General features: G+C 62.7%; 1 protein-coding gene across 11 annotated transcripts in view; it reads right to left on the reverse strand.

Moving 5' to 3' along the window:
* Dgkq (diacylglycerol kinase theta) overlaps positions 1-7,228 on the reverse strand; it is a 12,194-nt gene extending 4,966 nt beyond the window's left edge. The window contains exons 1-16 of one of the 11 annotated variants that reach the window (XM_087187167.1): positions 6,842-6,964; positions 4,935-5,006; positions 4,769-4,848; positions 3,295-3,394; positions 2,986-3,071; positions 2,792-2,917; positions 2,568-2,721; positions 2,420-2,494; positions 2,246-2,346; positions 1,788-2,020; positions 1,617-1,707; positions 1,455-1,509; positions 1,278-1,339; positions 925-1,075; positions 639-674; positions 115-230 (exon numbers count right to left, since the gene is read on the reverse strand). In XM_087187167.1, coding sequence (XP_087043293.1) covers positions 115-230; positions 639-674; positions 925-1,075; positions 1,278-1,339; positions 1,455-1,509; positions 1,617-1,707; positions 1,788-2,020; positions 2,246-2,346; positions 2,420-2,494; positions 2,568-2,721; positions 2,792-2,917; positions 2,986-3,071; positions 3,295-3,394; positions 4,769-4,837 — 1,455 coding nt within the window. In that variant the 5' untranslated portion in view covers positions 4,838-4,848; positions 4,935-5,006; positions 6,842-6,964. Of the gene's footprint in view, positions 1-114; positions 231-638; positions 675-924; positions 1,076-1,277; positions 1,340-1,454; positions 1,510-1,616; positions 1,708-1,787; positions 2,021-2,245; positions 2,373-2,419; positions 2,495-2,567; positions 2,722-2,791; positions 2,918-2,985; positions 3,072-3,294; positions 3,395-4,768; positions 6,781-6,841 lie in introns of those variants that run through there. The other 10 variants (XR_015441231.1, XM_087187160.1, XM_004847463.3 and 7 more) reach the window with 10 other exon arrangements.
* Positions 7,229-9,032: the final 1,804 nt, after the last annotated feature.

A 9,032-nucleotide genomic window follows, 5' to 3' on the forward strand; every position in this document is an offset into this window, starting at 1 on the left:
AGGTGCCACCTACCAGCCCGGCAAAGTAAAAAAGACAGCAGATGAGACTGCCCAGCTGCATAGATGTGTGGATGTCCTTGGGGTGTGAACACTGGCCCGGAACTGCTCACTCACCAGCACATCCGGGAGCACCAGTGTGGTCAGTGGCTGGCCATGCACAGCTGTGTCCCTCCCCAGCATGTACAGCCGCTCGGCCTCAGCAAAGCAGGTGACGTCCAGCACCACTGCACCTGCAACAGGTGGGCCGAAACTCAGGGCAGGCCAGCCTGTGCAGCCTGCTCAGGTCAGCCAGAGGGAGGTGTCCACAGCAAGAAGAGGCATGTCTATGGAAGGCCAGGTTCAGGGGGTGCCCCCCACCCCCCCATGCCCCACCTGGAGCCACAGGTGTCTGGGCACCCAAAAGGGGGGACCAGGTGCACATGAAAGCTTTCCCAAGGAAAGGCACAGAGCAAGAAAGGGCAAGTCTTAGAAACAACAGCCAAGCCTCAGTGTGTTTCAGCAAAGCATGAGAAGTAAACCAGGACATAAAACCAGGGGCGTCACTGGGCACACAGCTGCAGCAGAGGCGCCTGAGCCCACAGCAGGGAGAAGGGCGGCCTGGGCTTCACAGCCAGGGATGTCACCAGGCAACAGCTCACCTTGGGAGTAGACGTGGCTCACAGACACCACGGCAGCTGCACAGACAGACGGGGGTCAGAGTGCCCAGCGCCAAGACCAGGCTGACCCCTGCAGCATCACCTCCAGTGGCCCAGCCCAGGCAACCCTAAGCCCACTCCAGCCCAGGTCCCCAGGCCTCCAGAAGTGGAGTGCAGGCACCTTAGGGAGGGACCACAGAGGGAGGGCACCCAGAGCCCTGGGGAAGGTAGGAGGGCCTGGCCCACGTCGGCTCCCTCCCAGCCAAGCCCAGTCCACCCAGGCTCACACCTTTGGTGGCCATGGCCTCATGCAGCAGGTCACCGTACGCTCGAGGAGACAGGCCAGGTGGCAGGCCACCCACAAACAGGGAGACACGCGGAGCCACGGCCCTGCTCTCCACCACGTAGAATCGCGTCCGGCTGGCCTGCCGCAGGGACGTCTGTGGGGAGGAGGGACTCAACGTGGGACACAGGGCAGCACTGCCCACACAGGCATCAGTATCGTGAGGACGCCCTGTGAGGGCGCGGGGCCTTGCTCTGGGTCCGCAGTCACCCCTTGGGGATCTGGGGCCAGCTCTGCTGGAGGACGCAGGCAGGGCCAGAGGGCAGGGCCCTGCCAGGACGGGGGTCCACCCCACTGACCTGCCGGATGTCCCAAAGCCGCTCGAGCAGGAGCTCCTCATCTGCCAGCACCATCCGCTGGACTGCAGAGAGGCACAGACATCAGCGTCCCCACACCTCTGCAACAGCTGCCTTGGGCCCAGGGCACAGACAGGCGAGGGCACAGGCAAGAGTGATCAGAGGGCAGGTCAGGCTCACCTTGCCTGCTGCCCATGAGCACCTCCATCAGCTGAAAGTTCTCAGGATCCTCGGCCTGTGCAGTGGGGGGACAGGGTGTCAGCCCGGGGCTGGTTCGCTCCCAGCATGCCCATGGGGACAGGGCCTGGCCCCGGGGGAGTGGCCCAGGCAGCCCACACACACCTGGCGTCCAAGCAACGGGAGGACCTCTAGCACCACGGTGCGCACCGTGCTCTGGGAAGTCACCCGGATGGACACGTAGGCCACGCCCACCCTGTGGGGGATAGGCGTGGAGCTTGGCCCATGGCCCCTCTGTTCCCCTCATTACCCCAGACCCCAAGCCTTGCGCCTCACTTGAGCCAGCCGGGGTAGATTTTCAGGACTTCCTGGGCACGGGGCCGTGCACGGATGACCCAGGCCTCAGGTTCATGGGACCCAGAGCCCCTGGTACTGTCTTCCTCAGCCAGGCCACCACTTCCAGCCTTCCCTGGGGTCTGGGCAACAGCAGCCAGCGAGGGCAAGGGCAGCTCCTGAAGCTCAAAGTCTCCAGGGTCCTCGCTGACATAGTAGACCCGCAGTGCCGCCTCCTGCAGGGTGAGGGGTCCAGTGATGGGGGGACAGGGTGAAGGAGCAGACAGAGGGGCTGGGTGCAGGGGACCAGGTGTAGAGAGGAGGTGGAAGAGCAGCAGGTAAGGTGGGGCCAGGTGTGGGGCCCGGTGTGGGGGAGCTGGGGGCCAGCAGGGGACAAGTGGGAGGCCAGGTCTCCAGGCGGGGCTGGCACTGGGCCTCCTGGCACCCTGGGTGCTCCTTACCAGCACCTCCTCACTGCTGGCCAGACGAGGCACAGTGACCAGGCGGAAACGGTTTCTCCTCACGGTGTCATTGCCGTCAAAGATCTCCAGGGTCTGTTTGCCTGGCCAGTGGGGAGCAGTTAAAAATCTGGGGGGTGGGCAAGAGGGTAAGTGGAGGCCACGAGGGGCACTTACTGGACTCAGGGGTTGCCGGCGCATCCCTGCCAGGGCCCGAAGCCGCACTTCCATCCACACCATCATCCCTGTCGCCTGTGGGGTGAACAGGCCTTCGCACTCACTGCCCCACCAGGCCCCCCGAACCCCCAGGCCGCCCGCTGCTCACCCAGCTCCAGGGCTGCAGTCTCGGCAATGCGGAAGCAATGCATCTTGCTGAAATTTCGGGACAGCAGGCGCACACACCCAGGGGGCAGGACCATGGAGCGCAGCTGCCCAAAGGTACACTCCGGGGCCAGCACCGAAGAGCACAGCGAGTGGGCCTGGGGGACACAGGCATGAGCCACTGCCCGCTGGAGGCCACGCTGCCCTGCCCCTTCCCTGTGTGCCCACCTGGATGCCACACCATCCGCAGCGCACACCGGCCAGCACATCTGAAGAGCCACAGGTTTTCCTGCAGACCTCGCAGCGCGCGCCCAAGGGCAGGTTCCCCTCCCGCCAGTGGTGGTGGTAGGTATCCTGGGGGCGGTGGAGCAGTCAGGAACTCGCCCCACCTGCCCCACCTGCCCCAGCTCCCAGGCACTCACGTGGTCATGGTGTCCGTCCTGGTGGCACTGGCGGCAGTCACTGCAGGCGAAGGGCACACAGTCGGCGTGAATGTGCAGCTCACACACTGGGGGGCGGGCAGGGTTAGGCGCCTCTGGCAGCGCCCCACCCCACACTCCCTGCAGGGCTCTACTTGGGCTGGAGCCAACCCAACCTGTGCCACCCTGTGGCTGGCTCCCTTCACCCCAGCTGTGCCCTGCCTGGCTCAAATCCCCCACAGCCCTGGCCACCATGCGTGGCAGAGACCAGGCCTGGGTGAAGGGCTGCCTGAGGCCGGCAGTCAGTGGTACCTTCGCAGCGAAGTGCAGGTGCCTCCAGGCCCTTTCGGCAGACAGCACAGAATTTCCGCTTGTAGAGCCCCCGGGGACCAAAGCAATGGGCCACAGGGACCTGCAGGGCAAAGAAAACCTCAGACCTGGGCTGCCCAGCCCGCACCCTGGCCGAGGGTCTGCCTGCCATGCTCTACGGGTCCAATGCAGGCTGCCCTGCTGGAGCTGCTCCAGAACGGTTCCCCCTCCGCAGCTCTGTGGGTACCCTAGCTCTGCTGGGCACTGCCACTCAGGAGGCCCCAGGTGGCCTGGCAGGGCAGGGGCAGGGGAGAGAGTCCTGGAACTTCACACAAGTGGAGCAGGCCAGCCACGTGTCCCTGGGCTGAGTTCAGCATGCTTCCCAGGGACCCACGGGGGCCAAGACCATGTGCTGGCCTACTGCCTCTCAATGGGAGCCCACAGGAGAGGAGAGGGCAGTGTTCACCCTGACGCTTGCCTGATCCTGCTACTAAGTCAAAATATGTGCAGTAAAAGGGAGCTAGTGTGGACATGCCAGAAGGTAGGTGATTTTTATTTTCTTTTTAAATACCTATATTCTCTACATTTTCATCATTCATATATTTAAAATACATACTTGGTTTTTTAAATTTAGTAAAGTAAAAAAACCACACAAGGATGAAGTTAAGAAAACTGCAGCCTCGGGACATCCACTTGCAGGGCCACCCTGGTGGGGGCGGTAGCCTGGGAGTGCAGGGGACACATGACCCCATCCCTGGGGCCGTCTGCACCTGTGCCTGTAACTGGGTGTCCCCCACCATCCCGGGGCAACACCACAGCCAAACGCACCCCGCAGCAGGTGGGCTTCCCGCAAGGGCGTGCACAAGCCCCCTGCACAGCCAGTCCTGCGACCCAGCCCACCCACCGCTGCACCCACGGGCGGGCCCTCCCCAGCACGGCGGGGGACACCACCGGCCTCCTCAACCTGCTGTCACCCACAGAAGGGAGGCCCACGCCCTGCCAAGACCCAGCCAGGCATCTCACTGCACCACTGAGGGCTCCATAGAGGGAAGGCGGTGGCCAAAGCCAGCTCGTTTATGCCTGTCACATCAGCTGCTGTCCATGTGCACTTGTAAGAAACTGCAGAGAGCCTCTGTGCTCTTTGCTCAGCATCTCCCAATGGTGACCTCTGACGAAACTGGTCAGTGTCACGACTGGGCGCTGCAGGGTACCCATCCCTCAGGACCCTTCAAACTGCCTTTTGCAGCCACACCCAGCTCCCTGCCAGCAGCCGCCTGTGCTCCTCGAGCTCCCTCCTTTCGAGACTCCAGCCCTCTGTGTGGCCTTTGAGCGGGACTGGCTCTTCTCAGGACAACTCCTTCCACTTCATCTCTGAGCAGAACTCTGTTCTTAGCTCCCCAGCTGTGGTGTGACTCAGCTGAAGGTCATCCAGGGGTCACCACGGCCTGGATCTGACACATGTGCCCACAGCACTCACCCGCACCAGGCTGGGTGCCACACAGGCACACGCAGTCTTCACATGCCGCAGGCACTTCTCGTGGGACATGAAGTTGCAGACTGTGGGAGAGTTCCGAGTTGGCACTGTCCCCCTGGAGAGCCACCATCCCACTCAGTAGGAGAGGCCCCGGGGCACAGTAAGGTACCAGCATCCCGTGGCAGGGCTCAGGTGCCCATCTCGGTGGGCCACTCTGCCAGAGCTGTCTCCCAGTCCAGTCCTATTGAGCAATGGGGGGCCATTCCTGTCACACCACTGTGGAGCCCTGGTGACATCACTACAGATGCTGCAATCCCCACAGAGGCTACAGCCAGAGACTGGCACTGTGACCATCCTGGAGGATGCTGAGTGGATCCTGTCATCAAGAGGCTGGCCCTGCCCTCCCCAGGCTCTGCTTTGGCCTCATGAGGGAGCCTGGGGCTAAGGCGGGCAGTGGCTTCATGAACTGGTTCAGCCCTGTGCAGGCCCAGAGGCAAGCCAGGACCTCCTTCTCTCAGTCCCAGCTACATAGCCTCCTCAGAGCCCCAGAGCCATGCCAGGCAGGGACAACTGGATGGGTGCTCCAGTAGGCGGGAGCCACCAGGAGGGAAGACAGCCCTGGGCCTCAAAGGCAGTGAGCACTACACCGAGACGGTGGGAGGGGCCCGGGCACTGTCCCCAACCCGGCAGGAAGGCAGGTGAGTGTAAGTAGATTGGAGAGGGGTGGCCTAGAGAAGGAGCAGCAAGCAGCCTGTGCCAGCACATTCAGAGCCAGGACAGGGCCGAGGGCAATAGCCCTGCTGGGCCCCACAGGTGGGTGCAGCAGATGAGACCACACAGGCAGAGGGACACAACTGTGAAGACTGCCTGGACTAAAACTGCCCTTGGGATTCAAGCCACTCACTCACTCGTGCAACAGGCAGCTCCCCAAGAAGGGGACCCCTCAGCCCCACCTGCTGTGGCCCAACCTCCACAATCCTAGCAGAGGAGAGACAAAATCCCTCCGCAGACTGCTTGGGGGAAGCCCAGTGAAGTAGGCTGGGGTGCAAAGAGAGAAGAGCGCACGAGGAGGAGGGTCAGGCATCACTTCAGAGCCCTAGCCAGGGCTCGCTGTACTTGGAAAGCACTGCCCAGCTTCCTCCTCCAGCCTTAGAACCAGCACCCATGGGTGCTCCTGGACACAGACGGACCCCTTCTTCCCACACCCTGGCTAGGCCCTGTCTGCCCAGGTCCTACCCCATGCTCCACAGACGCTGCCTGGGAGAGGCCTATGGTCCTTTCCCAAGCACCAGGCCAGCTCTGCAACACACAAGCTGCCTCGCCCCCAGACTAGCAGAGGGTTCCTGAGCCCGAGATGGGAGGACCCCCTGAAGGGGTCACACCTGCAGTGGACTCAGAGACTACCCTTAGACCGAGTCTCACCTCTGCAAGGATCCTGGGTCTAGCCTTGGAGTTACAGCTCTACCTTCACCCTCTCACCTCCGCAGGGCCTAACCTCAGACCTGGAACTCCACCACTGAGGCCTTTCACCTGCACAGTGGATCCAGTGGTCTAGCCTTCTACCTTCAGCCCGGCCGTTGCCACCTCTGACCTGTGTGCTGAGCCCTGGAGTCTAGCCTCAGACCTGGAGCTGACTTACCCTACAGGCACACACCCTCCCTCTCAGGGTGCCACCTGGGCAGGGCGGTGTTTCTGAACCGGCAGAGAAATCAGAGTGGCCACCCCCGGGTCCAGGAGGCACGTCTGTGTGTAGCATCCCACCCAGGAAGGCCCAGGCAAGCACACACTAGCGTCGAAGGTCCGTGCCCTCCGTGGGCCAGGCTTGCAGGTGAGCGCCCGCCATGGGGAGGGGAGGGAGGGCTGCCCTGGAACCCAGCCAAGCAGGCTGAGAGCCACACCTGGGCGAGGCGGCCTGCGCAGAGCCGCCCGGCGTGGGCACTCGCGCTCTGAGGACGGCGGCCCGGCCCTGCCCTGGCCTGGCCTGGCCTGGCCTGTCCGCACCCTCAGCAGCAGGCCCGGGCCGGGCCGGGCGCGATCGGGCGCGAGGACAGGCTGTCCCCGGCGGCGCACGCTCACCGTCGCACAGGAAGCCGGCCAGCCCCCAGATGAAGTCGGAGCAGAGGTGGCAGAACGTGGGCTTGGTGAGCGTCACCTTCCGGAAGCTGTGGCCCGGCACCGGGGGGCCCGGGACTCTATCGCCTGCCCGCCCCGGCCCCGGCCCCGGCCCCGGCCCCGGCGGCCCCGGTCCCGGGCGCGCTCGGCCTCCGGCGCCCAGCACCGGGCTGCAGACCGGGCTGCCGGGCCGCGGGGAGCCGCCGCCCATCCATGCGCGGGCCCCGGGCTCGGCCGCCGCCGCCATCCCCGGACCAGGGGCCCGAGCCCCTGCGGCGGGCAGGAGGCCGGGTCGGCTCTGAGGACAGCGCCACTGCTCAGCGGCCGCCCGGCTTCCGACTGCGCCGCTCAGTGCGCAGGCGTGGTGGGCAGGGCCGAGCGGAGGGGCGGGACCTGTGGGTGGGCGGGGCCTTCTAAGGGAAGATTGATGGAAGATGGGGCGGGGACAGGCTGCCTGTCTTGGGGCTGTGCTGGAAGCCCAGCAGTGCGCCTTCTGCAGGAGAAACTGGGAGGGGACCTTAGGTTCCCTCTGCACTGGCCCTGCAGCGCATCCTTGGCTAACCTCAAACTGATGGATAAAAGAGCCCGGAAATGCCCTGGTGGTGGAGTCAGAGCCAGGACTGAGTGGCCGGGAAGCTGAGGGCAGAGGGTCCCAGCAGGTGGAACCAGCAGCACAGAGAGCCCTGGCAGGGCGTCTAGGAAAAGTCAGGCACCCTTTCCAAGCTGTCCCTTGGCCCAGCACCCAGAGACAGTCAGCAAGGTGCTCCCGTCCCCTTCTCTGCACTTTTCTGTCCTTGTCTCCTCAGCACCCCTCTGCCTTCACCCTCTGAGCGCCAGGCTCCACCTGGAAGGGCTGTGACCAGGCCACAGTACTCACACTGCACTGACTTCAAGGAAGGGCAGCACCCAAGGACAAGTCAGGAACCAGCAAAGTGCACAGGAGACGTCACAGAAAGGAAGAACACAGCCAGAACTTTCCACTTCCTGATGCAGCATGTTAATTAAAATCGAGTACAAATAAATGGTCCTTCCATCAAACTCTCCCTTAAGCTCCCTAGAACACAGAACTGTAAACTCCTGCCCAACACAGCAGCCACGGGTGGGAACAGTCACCTCTCCTGAGGTGACCAGTGGCACTCTGTGGACCTTCCCTACCCTTCCCTCCCTGAGTCCCTCCCAAAACAGAGGACCTGGCCTGGACACTCTACCCAGCAGGCTTCACTTCTCACAGTGCCAAGGGTGGAGTCAGGTTCTGATGAGGCCCTATTTCCCTTGCTGCTCTCTGAGGAAACATTGTGCCCTCCAAGTTCATACAGAGTCCCCCCACACCTCAAAATGTGACTTCGGTCAGAGACCAGGGCTTACAGAGATAATCTAAACTGAGGTCCTGCAGGGCGTGGTGGTGCATGTCTGTAATCCCAGCACTCCGGAGGCTGAGGGAGGAGGATTGTCATGAATTCAAGGCCAGCCTGGGCTACATAGCAAGACCCTGTCTCAAAAAACTAAAAATAAATAAACAAAAAAATAAAATGAAGTCCTTACAGAGGCCCTCATCCCACAGGACTGCTGACTTTATAAAAGGGGAAACTTTGACACAGGACTCCAACACACATGCAGGGACAACACTGTGTCATGGTGGAAGCTGAGGTGAAGCCCGATGTGCCGACACCAAGGACAGCCAGCACCACTAGGAGCTCCAGCAAGGCCAGGACAGAGCCTCCCTCTTGGCCCGGGAAGGGACCCGCCCTGTGGTACCTTCACCTTAGCTTCCAGCCTCCAGGTCAGAGATGCTACGTCTCTGCAGTTTAAGGCACCCCCTCCGCCCCAAGGAACCAGGGTCTGTGGGACCAGCAGGTGCCGGAGTGGAGCGCAGCCAGGGTGCCACCTAGTGACTGGCTCCTCGAAGCACTGTCCGAGCGCTCAGGTGGATACCAGTGCATCCCTGGCCTGGGCTGTTGTGCTCAACACTGGGCTGATACCTTGACTGTTCATGAGTTTCTGGTTCTTACTGATTTGTAGGTGTTCTTTAGCTATCCTGGAAGTGGCTCTCAGGGCAGTCACATCAACACTCAACGCTCGTCGCTGTGGCAGTTCTGCTCCTCGGAGAACTCATTGACCACTGACACTGAACCTGGGGACATGTAGCTGCTGCTGG

This window comes from Heterocephalus glaber, unplaced genomic scaffold, assembly GCF_053883595.1.
Source record: "Heterocephalus glaber isolate CG9 unplaced genomic scaffold, H.glaber_assembly_v1.0 deba00001509, whole genome shotgun sequence".
Lineage (NCBI taxonomy): Eukaryota > Metazoa > Chordata > Mammalia > Rodentia > Bathyergidae > Heterocephalus > Heterocephalus glaber.